The sequence below is a fragment of the Heterodontus francisci genome, chromosome 29 (genome assembly GCF_036365525.1).
Source record: "Heterodontus francisci isolate sHetFra1 chromosome 29, sHetFra1.hap1, whole genome shotgun sequence".
Classification (NCBI taxonomy): domain Eukaryota; kingdom Metazoa; phylum Chordata; class Chondrichthyes; order Heterodontiformes; family Heterodontidae; genus Heterodontus; species Heterodontus francisci.
The window spans coordinates 59,179,778-59,201,849 of record NC_090399.1 but is presented as its reverse complement, the minus strand read 5'-3'; the positions used below and the strand labels follow the sequence as shown (position 1 = coordinate 59,201,849).

At 46.0% G+C, this 22,072-nt stretch overlaps 1 protein-coding gene across 9 annotated transcripts in view; it reads left to right on the top strand.

Moving 5' to 3' along the window:
- Nucleotides 1–20,052, top strand: part of LOC137345640 (class I histocompatibility antigen, F10 alpha chain-like) — a 32,469-nt gene extending 12,417 nt beyond the window's left edge. Inside the window, exons 4-8 of one of the 9 annotated variants that reach the window (XR_010968578.1) lie at nucleotides 3,945–4,070; nucleotides 4,987–5,022; nucleotides 5,405–5,452; nucleotides 11,293–11,355; nucleotides 19,864–20,052. Coding sequence is in view for 5 of the 9 variants with exons in the window: in XM_068008868.1 (XP_067864969.1) it covers nucleotides 3,945–4,070; nucleotides 4,987–5,022; nucleotides 5,405–5,451 (209 nt within the window). In the remaining 4 variants the exon portion in view is untranslated. Of the gene's footprint in view, nucleotides 1–3,944; nucleotides 4,071–4,986; nucleotides 5,023–5,404; nucleotides 5,453–7,326; nucleotides 9,130–11,292; nucleotides 11,401–19,863 lie in introns of those variants that run through there. The other 8 variants (XR_010968579.1, XR_010968580.1, XM_068008868.1 and 5 more) reach the window with 8 other exon arrangements.
- The last annotated feature ends 2,020 nt before the right edge of the window (nucleotides 20,053–22,072 follow it).

Here is a 22,072-nt window from a genome sequence, read left to right as displayed (position 1 = left end):
CCATTCGGCCCAACCAGTCCATGTTGGTGTTTATGCACCACTCAAGCCTCCTCCCATCTTTCCTCATTTAAAGGGCGGCGCAGTGGTTAGCACCACAGCCTCACAGCTCCAGCGGCCCGGGTTCAATTCTGGGTACTGCCTCTGTGGAGTTTGCAAGTTCTCCCTGTGTCTGCGTGGGTTTCCTCCGGGTGCTCCGGTTTCCTCCCACATGCCAAAGACTTGCAGGTTGACAGGTGAATTGGCCATTAGCAATTGCTCCTAGTATAGGGAGGGAAATATAGGGACAGGTGGGGATGTGGTAGGAAAATGGAATTAGTGTTGGATTAGTATAAATGAGTGGTTGATGGTCAGCACAGACTCGGTGGGCCGAAGGGCCTGTTTCAGTGCTGTATCTCTAAACTAAAAAAAATCTATCATCGTAACTCTGTATTCCCTTCTCCCTCATATGCTTGTCTAGTTTCTCCTTAAATAGATCGATACTATTTGCTTCAATCACTCCCTGTGATAGCGAATTCTGTGTTCACATGGTAGCTATCTGTTATTGATCTCCTCCTGTTATGGTCTTCCCAACAAGTGGAAAATTTCTCTCTCTATCCACTCTGTGAAATCCTGTCAAATTTTAAAGACCTCTTTTCAGTCACAATTCATCCTTGTTTTTAAAGAGAAAAGAGACCCAGCTGTTCATCCTTTCCTGATATGTATACCCATGTATTTCCTGTATTGTCCTTGTAAATCTTCTTTCACTCTCTTGAGTGCTTCTATCTCTTTTTTTATAATATGGCAACTGGGACGTCGCGCGGTTTGATACAGGTTTAACATAATTTCAGTACTTTTCAATTCTATTCCTCTAGAAAGAAAGCCTTGCTAACCTGTAGTGATTGGTGTATTTGTACATTCCTGTACTTTTCATAATCTTCCTGGTTATTAACTGAATCTTGCTAGTGACATCTGTCATAGCCTCCTTTTTTCTCTGCTTTAGTTTAACTTTTACTTCCTTTGTCATCCAGGGCACATTAGCTTTGGATGCTCTGCCCTTTCCCCTTCAAAGGAACATATCTAGTTTATATGTTTCTGTCTGAACTATCTCTTCCCGAATGTTCTCCATTGCTCTGTTACTGCTTTACTTTTTCCAGGCTTCAATCTTCATAGGAATGGGAAAGGATAATATACCTGACATTGCAGGGAAACAAATAATGAACCAATGACAATGTAAGCTGGAAAATAGTATTTAGAAAAATGACTGTAGAGACTGAGAAATGCCCAGGACCTGTTGGTTTCACCCCTGGGTTTTAAAGAAAGTAGGTGAGGAAATTGTAGATAATTTCGCCATAATCTTCCAAAGCTCCCTCGATGCAGGAATTATTCCTATCGATTGGAAAATTGTATACATAACTTCATTATTAAAGAAAGGTGAGAGAGAAACCAAGAAATTATAAATCTGTTAGTCTAACATCTGTTGTGGGGAAGGTTATGGAATCTATCATTAAGACAGAGTGACTGAGTACTTAGAGAAATTTGAGCTGATTGAAGAGAGCCAATGTGGATTTGTAAGGGGGAGGTCATGTCTAATGAAACAAATTGAATTTTTTTGAGGAAGTAACTAAAGTAGTGGATAGGGGAATGTCTATGGATATAGTTTATGTGGACTTGCTGAAGACTTTCGATAAGGTTCCACATAAGAGATTTCTTAAAGCTCTTGGAATTGAAAGCATATTATTGAGCTGATTAGGAAATTGATTTGGCAGTAGACAGACTGTAGGGATAATGGGTATGTATGAATTGGAAGGAAATGACCAGTGTTATCTCACGGGGATCTGTGCTGGGGCCTCAACCATTCAGTATTTAAAGTCTTAAAAAGCACAATAGAGCGACACATATCCAAGTTTACTGATGACACCAGGTTCAGTGGCATAGCAAGCAGAGTAGACAGGAGCATAAAATTACAAGAGACATTGATTGTTTGGGTGGGCAAAATTGTGGCAGATGTATTTCCGTGCAGGCAAACGTGAAGTCATCCATTTTGGATGAAATAAGGGTAGATCAGCGTATTTTCTAAATGGTGGAAAGCCTTGTCTCGGACCAGACCTGGAGAACTGTGTACAGTTCTGGGCACCTCATCTTTAGAAAGGTATAAATATACTGGCCTTGGAAGGAGTGCAGCACAGATTCAACAGAATGTTACTTGGCTACAAAGGTTTAATTATGAGGAGAGATTACACAGACTAGGCTTGTGTTCCCTGGGATAGAGAAGGTTAAAGGACGATTGAGGTTTTCAGGATTTTGGAAGGAATTGAGGGTAAGGTAGATGGAAAGAAACTTTTCTGCTGGTGGTGGAGTCTCGGACAAAGGGGATATAACATTGAAATCAGACCCAGACCATTCAGGAGAGAAGTTAGGAAGCGTTTCTTCAAACAGATGGTGGGAGAAGTGTGTAACTCTGTTCCATAAAAAGCAGTAAATGCTAGCTCAATTAAATTCAGATCTGAGGTCAATAGATTTTTTTGCTAGCTAATCTATTGAGGTATATGGAGTTAGGACACAGATCACCCTCAATATCACTGAATGGCAGAACAGGCTCTAAGGATTGAATGGTCTACTCCTATTCCTGTTGTCTCAACATTCTCGCACCACTGAAGTCAGGCTAACAGTAGTTGCCCAGGTGTGTGTGTGTGTGTGTGTGTGTGTGTGTGTGTGTGTGTGTGTGTGTGTGTGTGTGTGTGTGTGTGTGTGTGTGTGTGTGTGTGTGTGTGTGTGTGTGTGTGTGTGTGTGTGTGTAACATTTGACATTTGCACCTCTCCAGTCCTCTGGCACCATCCCACTACCGAAGGAGGATTGCAAGATTGTGACCACAGCCTCCGATATCTCCACCTTTAATTCCCTCAGTAATCTCAGTGACTTTTCTACTTTCAGCATTGCCAACCTTTTAACTACCTCCTCTTTATCAATTTTTATTCTATTCAGTTTCTCTACTACCTCTTCCTCTACTGTGAAATTAGCAGCACCCTCTTTAGTGATGTTTATCAAACCAATCGACTGCTTTTCAACTCACTGAAATTAGCCCTCCTCCAGTTGAGTAATTTCATGTTCAATTGTTCCATGTCATTTTCCATAACTACTGTAAACCTGATGATATTGTGATCACTGTTTCCCAAATGCACCCCAATTAAAACATGCTCCACTTGCCCTACTTCATTCCCCAGAACTAGATCCAACACTGCCTCCTTCCACATTGAACTGGAAACACAATGATCAATAAAGTTCTCTTGTATACATTTCAGGAATTCCTTTCTGACCTTTGCCTTTACATTGTTACTATCCCAGTCTATATTAGGATGATTGAACTCCCCCATTATCACCATTCTAAAGTTCTTACATCTTTCTGCAATCTACCTGCAGATTTGCTTCTCGACCTCCTTCCCTATATTTGGGGTGACCAATAGTTTACACCCAGCAATGAAATAGCTCCTCTATTGTTCCTTAACTCTACCCAAATAGATTCTGACATTGAATCCTCCAGCATGTCACCCCTTTCCAGTGCTGTAACAGTATCTTTGATCAATATGGCACCCCCTCTTTCCTTTCCCTAGAAACTCCCTACCTCCCATCACTATGCTGCAACAAGCCTATTCTGAGATTGATGTGGGAATTAATCACTTGTTTGGGTGACTGGAAGTGTCTTTGGAATGATGTGGAATTCCAATGTCTGCATTTATTTATCTCCTTTAATGTAGATAAACATCCCAAAGTGCTTCACAGGAGTGTAATCCAAGTCATGCTGAACCTTTCTAACCTACAACATGCTCTGCTCAGAGACTGCCCATTACATCACAGACTTGAATCTCATTCAAACTCAGGCCCCGCTTTGGTACACTTGCTTCTGAATGAGCAGCGATTGTGGTTATTCATTGATCTCCTCCTCATTTCCCCCCTCCCCCCCCCACAGCCAGGATGCTCCCAGTGACTGTAGGATCTTCAGAGGGAACAAATATCAGACTGATTGTTGGAATTGTTGTTGCTGCCATCGCTCTGATTGCTGTTGTCATCGGTGCAGTTGCGTTGAAAAGGAGAGGTAGGAAGTGAGGGCAGGGTCTGTCACTCTCTGGTATCAGCAGTTTTAAAATGTTAAAGCACAAATATCAAAGCATTAGAGACTTTCCTACACATGTGGGAAATGCACACACAGTCCAGTGATGTACAGAGCGTGAGGGGGCTGAGGAACAGGAAGTGAGAGGACCGAGGGCCCATATGGGGAGCTGGGACTGAGGGACTCTTACACGGAGTGAGGGGACTGGGGGTCCCGTACATGGAGTGAGGGGACTGGGGGCCTGTACAGGGAGTGAGGTGACTGAGGGCCTGTACAGGGAGTGAGGGGACTGGGGGCCTGTACAGGGAGTGAGGTGACTGAGGGCCCATATCGGGAGTCAGGGGACTGAGGTCCCGTACAGGGAGTGAGGTGACTGAGGGCCTATATGGGGAGTCAGGGGACTGAGGGACCCTTACATGGAGTGAGGTGACTGAGGTCCCGTACAGGGAGTGAGAGGACTGAGGTCCCGTACAGGGAGTGAGGGGACTGAGATCCCGTACAGGGAGTGAGGTGACTGAGGTCCCGTACAGGGTGTGAGGTGACTGAGGGCCCATATAGGGAGTCAGGGGACTGAGGTCCCCTACAGGGAGTGAGGGGACTGAGATCCCGTACAGGGGGTGAGGGGACTGAGGTCCCGTACAGGGTGTGAGGTGACTGAGGGCCCATATGGGGAGTCAGGGGACTGAGGTCCCCTACAGGGAGTGAGGGGACTGGGGGGCCTGTACAGGGGATGAAGGGACTGGGCTGAATGCAGAGTAAAGGGTTGAGTGAGGAGCAGAGTCTCCTGTAAGTGAGCTCAGGTTAAGCTGGTCATTCCCCCCATGACTACAGTAAGTTTGTGTGGGTGAGGGGTGGGTGGGGGAGCTTTTGTTAACTGAAGTTCTGTTTCTGATCTTTGTAGGAGGAGAATATAAACACAGTTACAGCTCAGCAAATCGTAAGTGTGCAAATATTACAATAGTCTGGTTCAGTTGTTAGCTGCCTTGTCTTCGAGGCAGAACTTTCTGGCATGGACTCGATTGGCTGAACAGCCATTTCTGGTCTGTTAAGACAGTATAGCTCCATTACTTTGTCTCTGTGTGTGTTTACCTCTCTGTTTCTCTCTGTCTCTCTCTCTGTCTCTCTCTCTGTCTCTCTCTCTGTCTCTCTCTCTGTCTCTCTCTCTGTCTCTGTCTCTGTCTCTGTCTCTCTCTGTCTCTGTCTCTGTCTCTCTCTCTGTCTCTCTCTCTGTCTCTCTCTCTGTCTCTCTCTCTGTCTCTATATGGAACATTCACCATGTTGTAAAGTGACTGTGTGACTGAAATCTTTCTTTTTCACAGCTGTAAGAGGAGTGGAATCATCCTCGAACTCATCAGCCCTGGCCTGAGGTATGAATCACTCACTGGAGTTTAACAGCAGCTAAACTAGCATCAAAGCAGTTTATAAACAGCAGTAACTGTGAGCTCAGGGTATCGGAAGGGACTTTACTGAGTTTCACCACTGGCTCGCAGTGTTTTTACTTGTTTACATAAATTTCTCACATAGTGCTGTATCTCTAAATAGAAATAAAAATAAATAAATAAAGTGTAAGTTGAGTTTCATGAGCCAGTCTGTAAGAGACACAAGCTCCAATGGTAAAGTGACTAACTCTGATAGTCGTGGCCTACCATTGATCAACTCTGGTTTAATACACAGGAGTTCCATCAATATCAGCTGGTTTTGTGACAAGGAGCAGTTTTTTTAACCCACCATCAGTATCGAGCAGGCCCAGGTCTGGTCAGGTAGAATGAAGCTTTCCTCCTCAATTTAACCTCGAGTCACCTCCTTTCATTCTCCTACTGCTCTTCACCATTCATTGCTGCTCTTCCCCATCACAAAGATATACTTGTATATTACAAACCACAGGGAGGCCATTCAGCCTCTCTGGCTCCTCCTTGCTCAGACTGCTATGATTCCTCACACTCCCCCATGTCTAACTGCTGTCCACGTCTCTATCCAGAGACCAGTCTAAGTACTGCTGACTTGTTCTGAACTTGTCTTGTTACTTTGTACCCCTGGTCCTGCACTGATGGTGTAACACGAACCTCCTGGGATTCTCTTGTTCTGTTAAATGTGCCTGACCTGCATCCAGTTCCCTTGAGCCAATGAATTAAACGTACAACTGTTTTGGACCAATGGGAGGTCAATATGTTGGGAAGGGAGCAGGTGATTCCAGGAGTGTGACTGGATTGTGCAGGTTAATATTCCAGGCAGCAAAGACATGAATCACACGGAGAACTGGAACTTTCTAAAGCTGGTCTGGTGAGCAACAAACTTCCGGATGCTGTCAGCTGTTTAGTGAGACACTGCAGCTGTTTAATATACTGGAGGATGGGATCTGTCACCTGGAGAGGGGGAGATAGTTGTGCTGTGTACGTGGGGACAGAGATTAGACTTCATTTTGGAGCCTGGGTCTTAGACTGATAGATTGTGCAGTGAGCCTGGTGATCCAGTGCTGGGACACTCGATCTTCACTGAGATATGGTGCTCCTGGAGAAGTTTCAGGGGATGGATTGTGGGTTCAGGCTGGTCAGTCTGGGTTCAGTCATATCACTGCACTCTTTACCTGTGACTGTAGGGAACCTGTCCCATGACACCTGGAACAGCTGCCAATGATGTGTTAAAGGGAGTGGGATTGGGGGGGGAGGGGGGGAAGAAAGAGGTCAGAATTGGAGGTGCGTAGAGATCTCTAAGTTGGGGGGCTACAGAGGTTATGAAGATATGGAGGGATTTGACAATGAGGATGAGAACCTTAAAATCATTTGAGACATTACCGGACCAGGAACCTATGTAGGATAGAGAACGCAGGGGTGATGGTGAATGGGACTTGGTGTGAGTTAGGATTCGGGCAGCAGAGTTTTGGATGACCTGAAGTTTATGGAGGATGAAATATGAGAGGTTGGTCAGCAGTGTCTGGGGGTAATGAAGGTATTGATGAGAGTTTCAGCAGCAGATGAGCTGAGGCAGAGATGGAGTAGGTTAGTGTTACTGCGCTGGATCAAGAGGGGATCTTGGTGATGGAGAGGTTATGGTGTTGGAAGCTCAGCTCAGGAATAAATAGGACACTGAGGTTGTGAACAATCTGGTTCAGTCTGACAGTGACCAGGGAGAGGGATGGAGTAAGTGTCTAAGGAACAGAGTTTCCACATTGATCTTTCTGGGTTCCAACTCCTGTACTGGGTGTGAAGCCTCCATGTGATTCTGTCCATCTCTCATTTGCCAGGTTGATTCCGAATTGAAGATTACTCGAACTAGAGATTGGACTGGCTGTGTCACTGGGAGGATTCATTTAGAAACAATCTGGATGTTTTATCTTTATTTGGCTGTGTTTTATATAGTGAAACAATACATCTATCATTTATTGGAATTCTGAGTTTATTTTCTGCTTGGTAATTTGGTAGAAATCTCCAGTTGAATATTTTGGAGTTTAATATTGAGATGTTTCTAATTGCTGTTGTTGCTTGCATTCCTGCATCTGAGAAATGTTCATTTAAACCAGTAAAGGGAAGGGATCGACAGGCCGTGACCAATCACAGATCACTGAGCACAGGGAGGGATCGACAGGCCGTGACCAATCACAGATCACTGAGCACAGGGAGGGATCGACAGGCCAGTGACCAATCAGAGATCACTGAGCACAGGGAGGGATCGACAGGCAGGTGACCAATCATAGATCACTGAGCACAGGGAGGGATCGACAGGCCGGTGACCAATCATAGATCACTGAGCACAGGGAGGGATCGACAGGCCGGTGACCAATCATAGATCACTGAGCACAGGGAGGGATCGACAGGCTGGTGACGAATCACTGAGCACAGGGAGGGATCGACAGGCAGATGAACAATCACAGATCACTGAGCACAGGGAGGGATCGACAGGCAGGTGACCAATCATAGATCACTGAGCACAGGGAGGGATCGACAGGCCAGTGACCAATCAGAGATCACTGAGCACAGGGAGGGATCGACAGGCAGGTGAACAATCACAGATCACTGAGCACAGGGAGGGATCGACAGGCAGGTGAACAATCACAGATCACTGAGCACAGGGAGGGATCGACAGGCCAGTGACCAATCAGAGATCACTGAGCACAGGGAGGGATCGACAGGCAGATGAACAATCACAGATCACTGAGCACAGGGAGGGATCGACAGGCCGTAACTAATCACAGATCACTGAACACAGGGAGGGATCGACAGGCAGGTGACCAATCATAGATCACTGAGCACAGGGAGGGATCGACAGGCCAGTGACCAATCAGAGATCACTGAGCACAGGGAGGGATCGACAGGCAGGTGACCAATCATAGATCACTGAGCACAGGGAGGGATCGACAGGCCGGTGACCAATCATAGATCACTGAGCACAGGGAGGGATCGACAGGCCGGTGACCAATCATAGATCACTGAGCACAGGGAGGGATCGACAGGCTGGTGACGAATCACTGAGCACAGGGAGGGATCGACAGGCAGATGAACAATCACAGATCACTGAGCACAGGGAGGGATCGACAGGCCGTAACTAATCACAGATCACTGAACACAGGGAGGGATCGACAGGCCGGTGACCGGTCATAGATCACTGAGCACAGGGAGGGATCGACAGGCCACTGACCAATCACAAATCACTGAGCATAGGGAGGGATCGACAGGCCACTGACCAATCACAAATCACTGATTATAGGGAGGGATCAACAGGCCATTGACCAATCACAGATCACTGACTATGTTTCTATCTCTTCCCTCTGGGAGGTTCGACGTTTTAATTCTCTGATCAGTTTAAGTTTCTGTTTTTTAACTGTCCGTCTTCATTGGTGCCTGAGGTTGGATCCTGTGTTTCCCGGGAATGTGGTTTATTAAATGAAATGAACAGCTTCACTTCCCTAAACTCAGTCTGTCACTGGCCTGTTGTGTGAGCCGAGGGTGGGGAATGTAAAATGTTTGGGATTGCACTCTGTACCACTCTACGTACTGGATTAAAGTTTACATTTGTACCTATTGAATAATAAAAACACTTGTTCCACAAACTGTATCTGTGTGTTCACTCTGTCCAGTCCCAGACCCTGACACAAAGAACCAGGATCACTAAGAATCATTTGATCAGGGTTGACTTTGAAACCATCACCCTGACCATCCCTTCCCCCTGCCCCATGACCAGTACAATACTAGACAGGGAATTCCCAGAGCAGCCAGTAATTCTCACTGGCCTTCACCATCCTACCTGGATGAAAGTTCCATGTCTATCCAGAGCTCAGTTACTGCTTTCCCATTACCCTCCTTCCCTCTCTGCTGCCTCTCAGGGAAATCTTGCCTGTCCCTCCTGCTCTACTATCTAGAGTAGGCCAGTGGACTGGTTACACTATGAACAGTTTGAGACAGTTCCCTGTGTCTTTGGACAGACCAGCCTTTCATTCCACCTCCATCACGAGCAGCTTAGCCCCACTACCACAGTCTGCCGTTTGCCTGTATTTGCATTGACCGGACAGTGTTCTCACTTACCCTGCCAACCAAAGACTGGACAATTACTGGCTCCCTGAGGAACTGACTGTCCACTGGCTCCTGGCACTACCCCTGAACGGAGGGAATGTAGGTATAATATTCCTTGAAGGAACAGAAAGCCACAACCAAGAGCTCTCTCCAACCCAGCAGTAAATTAGGAATGGCCTTTGGAGACGTCCCTGTTAACTACTGGCCCAATCCCTCTGTGGCAGCAGTGTGGGATGGCAGATACCAACCTGCTCCTGGTCTCTGACTCTCTCTCTCTCTCATGAAAAGGCCTCAGCAGATGCTGGTTGTGTTCCGACTCTGGCTCCCAATTCCAGGAAGCTTCCACAGGCTGAGCCGACAGGGAAGGTTGATAGGGAGTCCTGGGAGCAGGGATCAAGGCAGCTATCAACTGATGAATACAAGTCATTGGTTAAACCTTCGAGATGTGAACCCCTGCCACTTGGGGGAAGTGGCACTGAGACACATGTACCCTCCCTGGGAGAGGGTGCCCTCGCAATCTGGCTGTCCCTCAGCAGTTAGAGGGAGAGGTTGAAGGTGGCTCCACAGTGATGGTGGGGGAGGCACTGATCTATAAAAAGTTAACAGAGACCTGCGACTGCCCTCACCAAGGTGGAAATCACCCACAACATCGACGATCCTGAGCATAGTTGAGTCCTCAGAGGGTGATGTCCCCAAATGAGCCAGTGTCAACTGGAGACCAATGTCCCAGGGCTGGGTTAGTGGCACCAGAGGGGATGGTAGATGCCTCGGGTGATGGACTCACCGACAGTAGCTGGTGCTGCCTGGGTGAACCAGCCTGACTCTGGCACCATAGACCCACAGAACAATTACAGCACAGAAGGAGGCCATTCAGCCCATTGTGTCTGTGCACAGACACCTCAGAGACGCTGGTGCCCAAAGAGGACCATTTGTCTTCATCCTGGGAGGTCTCAATAGAAGCTGTTAACAGGGCTTCACCTGATGGTGTGGACTGGGATATCAGGGACAGGTTGGTGAGTGGCCATAAGCATCCTGTCCCACTCTGAACCATCAAGACAACAGGAGCCTCCCCATCCTGAGCCTGTCCTGTTCAGTCCCAAGGTGAACCCACAGCTGACATCAGTGGGAGATGACTGTATGGACTTGGCACTAACCAGTTTCAGTGTCATTAACCCCAAGCAATGGTGAAGTGGAGCTGGAGCTGGAGCAGGTTTGCTGCTTGATGCTGATGTGGGGACAGGATGTCTGGATGTGGAGGTCCAGCACAAGGGGAGACGGGGTCAATTTATATATTTAACAATAGAAATCAATGTCAGAATCCCGAAGGTGGAAGTGGTAGGGATGACAGACTCAGTGACCTTACTCTCCAAACTCTGACTCACACACTATAGACAGCCTCTGTGAGCTCTGCAATCTGACCAACCAGTCTCTTTCACTCCTTCAAATATTGATCCAATTTCCCTTTAAAAGATGCAAAGCTCTTTCCATCACCCACTCCCTGTTTGTAGGGCATTCCATGTTCCAAACAACTCAGAAGGAATGTCTCCTATCTTCTCTCCTCACTCAATGAGCATTTTAAATTATTGCCCCCTCTTCAATGGCCCCTAAAACAGAGGAAATCGTATTTCCCAATTCACTTGATCAAAACCCTTCATCATTTGAAAATCCCTCAATGAAATCTCCTCTTGTCTCCTTTGTTCCAGTTGAAACAGTCTGAGCACAGATGGTTGGATGACATTGGAGGATCGGCCTGGAGATGAGGCACTGTAAGGGCACGGAATAAGCTTTCTCTTCTCGATTTTTAATTACAAGTATGCAGCAATAATACGTGTGTAAAAATAAATTACAGTATGCAAATGGTCATGCGAGGTGCAAAAGGATATGTGTCAAATATAAAGCCGACAAAATGCAAAGCTCAGGACAGGTGCATCCTGTTATGAACTGATGAGAAATGAATGTGATATGATGTGAGAAGAGGGGTGGGGGAGGAGCTCTTTGAGCTGTTTCACAGTCGTCCTGGGAGCACATTTCTTTGTGGATATTAACTGTCCAGAAAATAGCTCAAACTGTATGGGAGCCAGATAAGACAAGTAACATTACCTGTAAGCACAGTACAATCCTCCTACAAACACCAACTGCACTTTCCTGTACAAGTAGCAGATGGAATTTACTACAGAGCAATGTGAGATGTTGCATTTTGGCAGAAGAAATAGGAAGAAGCAATAGAGACTTAACAACACAGTTTGCAGGAACAGAGGGACCAGGGTATTCATGTGCGTAGACCTTTGAAGGTGGCAGAACATGTTGAGAGAATAATTAGCAGAGCATGTGGGAACTTGTACTGCATAAATAGATAAATAATTGAATAGAAATTATGCTTTACCATTTTGAAGCTCTGGTTAGGCCACAACTAAAGTATTGCATCCAGTTCTGAACATCACACTTTAGGAAGGTTGTGAGAGTCTTTGAGAGGGTGCAGAGGAGATTTACCAGAATGGTTCCAGGGATGCAGGCTGGAATCGTACGTTGGGCTGGAGGCCCCACCCAATGGCCAAGAATTCGGGGGCGAGCCCGCCTCCATCCCACCTGGAAGCCATGCAGAGATTTTACGGGCCCCTGGCCGTTAATTGTCCTCGGGCAGGAGTTCAACCCCTCTGAGGCAGGAACTCCAACCTCCAGGAGCTGCCAATCAGCGGGCTGTCAGCTCTCAGTCCCAGCAGTGCCACCAGGAGCGGTGGCACGACTGGTACTGCACCCGGCGAGAGGTGCAGCATGGATGCTGGCCTTAGAATGAAGCTAAGTGTGCGGGGCCTCACCGGGGACAATCGGCTGGGCCCTGTCAAGGCAAGCGGAGTCAGTTGTGGGGGCAGAGGGGAGGAATGTGCTGCAGTGGTGGCTGCTAGGTTTTGCCGAGTGGCCTCTTAAGGTCTTGAGCTGCCCACATGCTGCTGGTAATGGACTGGCAGTGATGGGAGGAGGCCCTGAAGTGGCTGTTAATTGGCTACTTAAGGGCTTTAATTGGCCTGAGGCGGGTGGGCCGTTTCTTGCCGCCACCACCGCACGTGAAACTGCAGCGAGTGCTGGAAGGCGACGGGAACGGCACCCCCCCACCTCCCACTCAGTTTTACAACCTCCCTCCTCCACCTCCAGCCCGCTCCTGCAGGGGGTGTAAAATTCCAGCTGCAGGATTTTAGTTACATGGTTAGGTTGGAGAAACTGGGGTTATTCTTCTTGGAGCAAAGGAAGTTGAGGGGAGATTTAACAGAGAGGTACACATTTATGTCAGATTTAGATAAGGTAGACAAAGAAAATCTGTTCCCATTGGCTGATGGTGCAAGGACGAGGGGACACAGATTTAAGGTTTTGGACAAAAGATGCAGGGGAAATATGAAGAAGAATTTTTATATGCAGCGAGTGGTAATGACCTGTAACTCGCTGCCTACGAGGGTGATGGAAGCAGGGCCGATCAATGATTTCAAAAGGAAATTGGATCGACACTTGAGAGAAAGAAACTTTCCGGCCTACGGGGGTAGGGCGAGGGAATGGGACTGACTCTGTATAGGGAGCTGGCATGGACACAATGGGCCAAATGGCTTCAATCTGTGTTGTAATGACTCTATGACCTCCTGCAGGACCCTGGATGCACCTTCAGCTCGATGTTATCAGTTCATTGCCAACTCCTCCAGTTAACCAGTAACATGTGCTACTTATATTAGACAAGTTGATCAAATGGACAGAGGCTTTTCCTTACCATAATAATCGTGCTTTTGTTGAGGCTAAAATACCATTGATTGAGGTGATCTGCAGGTGGGGAGTGCACATACAGGTAGCTAGTGATCAAGGATCACATCTTACAGGAAACGTTTTGACTGAACGACAGAAATTGATGAGGATTAAATACAAATTGCCCATATGTCACCATCCTCAATGATCTGGAGTAGTGGAAAGAGAGAATAGGACTTCAAACAATGTTTAAAAAGTTCTGTGCAGATCACCCCTTTCAATGGGTGAGCATGTTACCAATGTATTTACTGGTGATGTGATCTAGACAGTGTCGTACTACATGAATTTACCCCTATCGGGTAATGACAGGATGTCTGATGTGTATGCCTGGACACCTACTGGTGCCCACAGCAGGTCCTTTGCTTTAAAGCAGTTGTACCACTGAGTGGTTGAAGCAGATGATCCATTACATCGATCAGACGAATCAATTCGTAACATGGAATTTGGGAGAATCCAAGAATCAGGTCTAAAAGTACTTTGACAAATAGGATCATCCATTTGAGTATCAAATTGGAGACTCTGTAATGGTCCTAAATTATGGTAAAAAGGACCATTTTGTTAGAACAAAAACGGCAGGACTATACCCTATCACTGATCAGGCCAGTCCTGCCATGTATATAGTTCAGTTTTTAAGTAAGAAATGTCTGAGTTATATCAAATAGTATCACATTAATCAGCTCAAAACTGTCAAGGAATAAATACTACACCTTGCCGGCAGGTGGAATGTGTTTCTTAGAGTATTAATTGTTCTAGGTCTGGTTACCTACCTTGAGAGGCTACCTACTACTACAGAGATCGTATGGAGAGTCATAGAGTCATATCCAGCACAGAAGGAGGCCATTCGGCCCATCAAGTCCATGCCAGTTCTCCACGGAGCTCCCTAATCAGTCCTACTCCCCCACTCAATCTCCTGAAGATATATTTCCTTCAACTGGCCATCTAATTTCCTTTTGAAGTCATTGATTGCCTCCACTTCCACCACCCTTGTGGGCAGCGAGTTCCAGATCCTTACCACCCGCTGTGGAACAAGTTCTTTCTCATATTCCCACGCTTCTCTTGCCCAAAACCTTCAATCTGTGTCCCCTAGTCCTTGTACCATTAGTTAATCGGTACAGTTTGTCCTTGTCTAGAGTGAGACAGATAAAATGTGTCTGAATGTCACTATGCCACCAAGCTGTAATATAACTGATGTTTGTAGTCACTGTCATATAAACTACCATGGAAAGGGGCACAGTAATGTTAGGCAATAATAAATGGTGCAAAGTAGGGTATAATGTCAGTCAGCACCCATGGAGAGGGATTTGGTCTATGATTATAATTTGTGCTCAGAGAATTGTAATCACTGTACTAATAATCATGATGTATGTTATTTGTGATGCTTAATGAAATGTTTGACAAAATATTTGAGTTTTAAATTGGCTGCATTAATTAAAAACTAATTGTCTAAATGTGAGGAGTTGGATAGGATTCCTTCTCTTCAAGGTGAAGAGTATACATGGGATAAACTTTCTCTTCTCCATTTTTAATAACAAGTATTTAACAAGATGTGTAAGAATAAATTGCAGTATGCAAATTGTCACATAAGGTGTGAAAGGATATGTAAATATTAGCTAAACTGTTGATGCCTTGAAATGCTGAGCTCAGGACAGATGCATCCTGTTGTGACCTAGTGTGAAAAAATAGAAAAGCAGATTATTTTTTAAAAGGTGTGAAACTTCCAAACATTGGTGTTCAGCAGTGCTTAGGTGTACTCATAGAAAGTTAACATGTAGGTACAGCAAGCAATTAGGAAGGCAAATGCAAGGGAATTGGAGTCCAGGAATAAGGAAATCTTGCCACAATTGTACAGGGCTTTGGTGAGACCACATCTGGAATGCTTTGTGCAATTCCAATCACTATACTGAAGGAAAGATCTATTTGCATTGGAGGCTGTACTTTAAAGGTTCACTAGATTGGTTCCTAGGATGAGAGAATTGTCCTATGATAAGAGGCTGAGTAAATTGGGTTCATGTTCTCTGGAGTTTAGAAGAATGAGAGGTGATCTCATTGAAACATATAGCATTCTGAAGATGCTGGATAGGGTAGATACTGAGAGATTGTTTCCACTGATCAGGGAATCTAGAATCCGGGGGCACAGTGTCAGGATACAGGACCGATCATTTAGGAATGAGATGAGGAGAAATTACTTCACTCCAAGCGTTGTGAATCTTTGGAATTCTCTACCCCAGAGGGTTGTGGATGCTCCATCGTTGAATATATTTAAGGCTGAGAGAGACAGGTCACTCAGGGAATCAAGGGATATGGGGAATGGGATGGAAAGTGGAATTGAGGCAGAAGGTCAGCCATGATCAAATTGAAAAGTGGAGCAGGCTTGACGAACCGTATGGTCTACTGCTGCTCCTATTTCTTATATTCTTTTAAATGTCACGTAATGTGGAAAAAGTTGTTATTCCTGATGTTGAATAAGATTATCATGGATTAATTTATTCATATTTGTTTTACTGACTCATTTGCAGATATGTTGTAAAAATAGGATTCTAAGCACAGAAGAAATAGGAGGAGTCGATGATAAGGCCCATCGAACCTTCCCCACCATTCACTATGATCATGGCTCATCTTCTGTCTCAACGGATCAATAGTATAGTAGTAATGTTACTGGACAACTAATCCAGAAGCTCAGACTAATACTCCATAGGCATGAGTTCAAATCCCTCAATTAAAGCTGGTGCAGTTTAAATTCAATTATTTCATAAATAAAATAAAATAAAAAGTATGTCTCAGAAATTGGAATCATCAAGTTACCAGATTGTCATAAAAACCCATCTGGTTCACTGCTGTCCTTCCCTGATCTGACCTACATGTGACTTCAGACTGACTGTAATTTGGTTGACTCTTAACTGCCCTCTGAAATGGCCTAGCAAGCCACTCAATTGTATCAAACCATGACAGAAAAGTCAAAGAATAAAAATAGATAGACCACCCGGCATTGACCTAGACAGCGAAAAAAACAAAGGCTCCACCCTGCCCAGTCGACCCTGCAAAGCTCTCGTCGCTAACATCTGGGGACTTGTGCCGAAATTGGGAGAGCTGCGCCACAGACCAGTCAAAAAAGAGCCTGACATAGTCATACTCACAGAATCATACCTTACAGCCAATGTCCTAGACTCCTCCATCACCATCCCTGGGTATGTCCTGTCCCACCGACAGGACAGAACCACCATTGGTGGCAGCACAGTGGTATACAGTTGGGAGGTAGTTGTCCTGGAAGTCCTCAACATCGACTCCAGACCCCATGATGTCTCATGTCATCAGGTCAAAAATAAACAAGGAAACCTCCTGCTGAATACCACCTACAGCTCCCCCTCAGCTGTTGAATCACTCATCCATGATAAACATCACTTGGAAGAAGCACTGAGGGCAGCAAGGGTACAGAATGTACTCTGGGTAGGGGACTTCAATGTCCATCACCAACAGCAGTTTGGCAGCACCATTACTGACCAAGCTGCCCAAGTCCTGAAGGGCATATCTGCCAGACTGGGCCTGCAGCAGGTGATGAGAGAACCAACAAGAGGGAAAAACATACTTTACCTCACCAACTGCCCATGTCAGTCTTGGTAGGAGTGGCTAGTTCTTGAGCAGATGAAGTTCCATCTTCACACTGAGGAGACCCTCCATCATGTTGCATGGCACTATCACCATGATAAATGGGATAGATTCAAAACAGGTGTGGCAGCTCAAAGCTGGGAATCCATGAGACACTGTGGGCCATCAGCAGCAGCAGAATTATATTCAACCACAATCTGTAACCTCATGGCCTTTCATATCCTCCACTCTACCATTAGCATCAAGCCAGAGGACCTATCCTGGTTCTATGAGGAGTGCAGGAGAGCATGCCAGGAGCAGCACCAGGCATACCTAAAAATGAGGTGCCAACCTGGTGAAGCTACAACACAGGACTACATGTATGATAAGCAGAAGAAGCAGCATGGGATAGAGAGAGCTAATCGATCCCACAACCAACGAATCAGATCCAGGCTCTGCAGTCCTGTCACATCCAGTCAGGAATGGTGGAGAACAATTAAACAACTAACAGGAGGAGGAGGCTTCACAAACAACCCCATCCTCAATGATGGGGGAGCCCAGGATGTCAGTGCAAAAGACAAGTTTGAAATATTTTCAACCATCTCCAGCCATATGTGTGGAGTGCATGATCCATCTTGGCCTCCTACTGAGGACCCCAGCATCATAGATGCCAGTCTTCAGCCAGTTTCACTCCACATGATATCAAGATAGGTAGATAAGGTGGCGAGGAAGGTATATGAGATACTTGCATTTATTAGCCAAGGCATAGAATATAAGAGCAGGGAGGTTATGATGGAGCTGTATAAAATGCTAGTTAGGCCACAGCTGGAGTACTGTGTACAGTTCTGGTCGCCACATTATAGGAAGGATGTGATTGCACTGCAGAGGGTGCAGAGGAAATTGCCTGGGCTGGAGCATTTCAGCTATGAAGAGAGACTGGATAGGCTAGGATTGTTTTCCTTAGAGCAGAGAAGGCTGACGGGAGATCTGACAGAGGAATACAAAATTATGAGGGGCATAGATTGGGTAGATAGGAAGAAACTTTTTCCCTTAGCAGAGGGGTCAATAACCAGGGGGCATAGATTTAAGGGGAGGAGGTTTAGAGGGGATTTGAGGAAAATAAATTTCACCCAGCAGGTGGTTGGAATCTGGAACACACTGCCTGAAGGGGTGGTAGAGGCAGGAACCCTCACAACATTTAAGAAGTATTTAGATGTGCACTTGAAATGCCATAGCATACAAGGCTACGGGCCAAGTGCTGGAAAATGGGATTAGAATAGATAGGCTTGATGGCCGGCGCAGACCACAGTGGGCCAAAGGGCCTGTTTCTGTGCTGTTTAACTCTATGACTCTGAGAAATAGCAGCGCACTGTGGATACAGCAAAGGCTATGGGCCCTGAAAACATCCAAGTTGTAGTACTGAAAATTCGTGCTCCAGAACTAGCTGCACCCCTCGCCAAGCAGTTCCAGTACAGCTACAACACTGGCATCTACTCGACAATGTGGAACATTGCCCAGGTGTGTCCTGTCCACATATAGCAGCCCAATTCAATCCAGACAATTACCGCCCCATCAGTCTACTCTAATCATCAGCAAAGTGAGAGAAGGTGTTGTCGACAGCGCTGTCAAGCGGCACTTACTCAGCAGCAACCTGCTAACCAATGCTCAGTTTGGGTTCCACCAGGGCACTCGGCTCCAGACCTCACTACAGCTTGGATCAAACTTGGACAAAAGAGATGAATTCAAGAAGTGAGGTGAGAGTGACTGCCCTTGACATCAAGGCAGCCTTTGACCGAGTATGACATCAAGGAGCACTCACAAAATTGGAAGTCAATGGGAATCGGGGGAAAACTCTCCACTGGTTGGAATCATACCCAGCACAAAGGGAAGATGGTTGTGGTTAGGAGGCCAATCATCTCTCCCAAGGATATTGCATATTCACTGAGGATGGCACAGTGTTCAGTACCGTGTGCCACTCCTCAGATACTGAAGCAGTCCATGCCCACCTGTAGCAAGATCTGGACAACATTTAACCTTCAGGCTTATGCTGATAAGTGGTAAGTAATATTCATGCCACACAATGCCAGGCAATGACCATCTCCAACAAGAGAGAATCTAACCATCTCCCTTTGACATTCAACAACATTACCGTCACTGAAATACCACGTTCAACATTTGGAGGAAGGCAGTGGGGTTTACCATTGACCAGAAAATTAGCTGAAGCAGCTATATACTGTACCTACAAGAGCAGGTCAGCATCTGGGAATTCTGATGTGAGTAATTCCCCAAATTCTGCTCAATATTTGGAAAGCTTAAGTCAGGTGTGTGATGAAATACTCTCCACTTGCCTGGATGAGTGCAGCTCCAACAACATTCAAGAAGCTCGACACCATCCAGGAAAAATCAACCTCTTGATCTGCACCCATCCACCACCAGTGCACAGTGTAGCAGTGTGTACCATCTACAAGATCCATTGCAACAACTTACCAAGCCTCCTTCAACAGCATTCTCCAAATCCTCAACCTTTACCACCTACAAGGACAAGGACAGCAGACATATGGGAACACCATCACCTGTAAATTCTCCTCCAAGTCACACATCATGCGACTTGAAAGTATATCACTGTTCTTTCACTGTCGCTGGGACAAAATCCTGGTTTCCCTCCCTAACAGCACTGTGGGTGTACCTACACCACACGGGCAGCAGCGGTTCAAGAAGGCAGCTCATTACTACCTTCTCATGGGCAATAAGGGATGGGAAATAAATGCTGTGGCCTTGCCAGTGACTGTCACACCTCATGAATGAATTTAAAAAAAAACAGATCCTTCAATGGCCTTCAACTGGAACTTTATAACTGGTGCTTACTGTACAATCTTAATGCAGTGTCTGTCTCTCTTGTTCTATTGCAGAAAACCAACTGATGAAGGATGATATGGGACCCAAACTTTACTCAGTCTTTACAGTGTGAAACATTACAAGCATATACCTCCTAACTTGACCACACAGTTTCAGTAAGTGTCACTTTATATGTGCTAAAATAAAACTCCAATTAATGCCCTTCACCTGCATATAAATAAACACAATTGATATACAATTAACAGATTCCCTTCTTTCTTTTTAAATAAATCTTAAGAGTTAATATGCACAAATAACATTTCAAAAGAAAATCAGAAACAATTTCCATATTCAGTACAGAGCGTTATATTGCCAGATGCTCCTCCTCGAGGACATGGAGAGTCAAAGAGAGAGAGAGAGAGATACAGCACCGAAACAGGCCCTTCGGCCCAAAGACCCCTAACAAGTTCTTTGTACAAGCATTTCTTTTTGTAAAACAATTCAGATTGTTGGTGACTTGCAGCTACCCATTTAATTTTAGAGATTTCATTTCTCTCCAACATTTGTTTTAAGCCAGTAAAGTCAATCCATATCCTTTTCTCACTCACATGTTTCATAGAGTGTACATTATCCCAAAAGGAACGATTATCTACATGGCATTCAATGGGTATACTATCCCCCCGGCCGCAACTTCAAAGCGCCCGCGGGAGATGGCTCGGAGAGCATCTGCAGCGCACTGTCGGCAATGCTGCATGCCTTTATTTAAACCACTGCAAAAAAAAACCCTTAGCAAATGTAACCACCTCTAAGTCTGCCAAATGATGCTTCACCTCCCGAAGGACGTAGATGAGCTTTCCGGACGTCGATGGTGGGCACTGAGGAATTGGCTTATTACCTGCACCAGATTCCACCCCCCTCCCCCCCCCCCTTTACCCCCCTTCCACCCCCCCCACCCCCCACCTTCCCTGCTCCACCCTCTCAGCTCACCCCCTCACAACCCCGTCCCAGCCCGCCCCCCCCCGCACCATCTTCACCCCGCACCCCCTTCCCCTGCACCCCCCCCCCACCCCCTCCCTCTACCCCTCCCCCTTGCATCCCCTCCTCCCACCGGCACCATCCTACACCTGTGTAGGGGCCCCAACAACCCCACTGCCTTGTGGGCGTCTCGGGAGAGACCAAGGCTAAGGGAGTAAACCCTAACAGAAAAGCCGGAGCGGAACCCCGTAGGCGGTCATGTGTCACCTTTGGCATGTTTCCGGCAGTTCCTGCAGCCATACTGGTGCCAAACGTCGTGTCCTGCACTCCTTTGGACCCCACCAGAAAGGCCGAGAGGGGGGTTTTGACGACTGGGCAACTCTCAACCTCCATAAATTTGCCCAGGCATGCGCCATGGAGAGGTCACTCCATAGTTGCCTCACAGCGACTGAAACAACACGGAAGGCAGCAGTTACGGGTTATAAGTCCAGATAAATTGGCGTAGAAACTGGGCACAAATTTCTCTGCAGCACCTGTGGCAGAGCCTGTCACTCCAGAATTGGCCTTTATAGCCACTCCAGGCGCTGCTTCACAAACCACTGACCACCTCCAGGCGCGTATCCATTGTCTCTCGAGATAAGGAGGCCCAAAAGAAAAAAAAGAACTATCTCCCAGTATGTCCATTGTATAGAATCCTACTTAAAATGTTTGTCAAATAGAATCCCACTGCCTCACAAAAGCCAGTGTTTCTGCACTAAAGTACTTTTAATAGGCCTGCTTTATTTTCTTAGCCTTCCGAACTAAAGGACAACATTTCCCATTTTCACCCATTAGAAATAACATGAAACCAGCTGCACTCTAATACCTATCAGGAAGATTAGCAGGTGAAGCCTCACTAAAAATAACTATTGCATGTTCTTTGGGTCACCTAAGTTGGGAACTTAAGTACACATTTCTCCAGATTTATTTTTTCAACATTTTATTTGCCCTTCAAACCTTTTTGACTTTATGGTGTTTCATCATAGAACTTAACACCAACATATCAAAACTAGAATCTGGTCTAGTCTGAGTGCACAACCAGTTCAAGTGACCGATCAAACTTTGCATGGATGATGTTGCCGTCTTCTGCTCAGATCCGCTGTCAGTTCGCACACTGATGAGCATCTGTGACCACTTTGAACAGGCCTCTAGAGCCAAAGTAAATTGTGGCAAGAAAGAGGCCAAGTTCTTTGGGAATTGTGCCAATCGATCCTTTGTCTCCTTCACTGTCAGGTCAGACTGTCTGAAGGTGCTGGGGATATGGCTCGG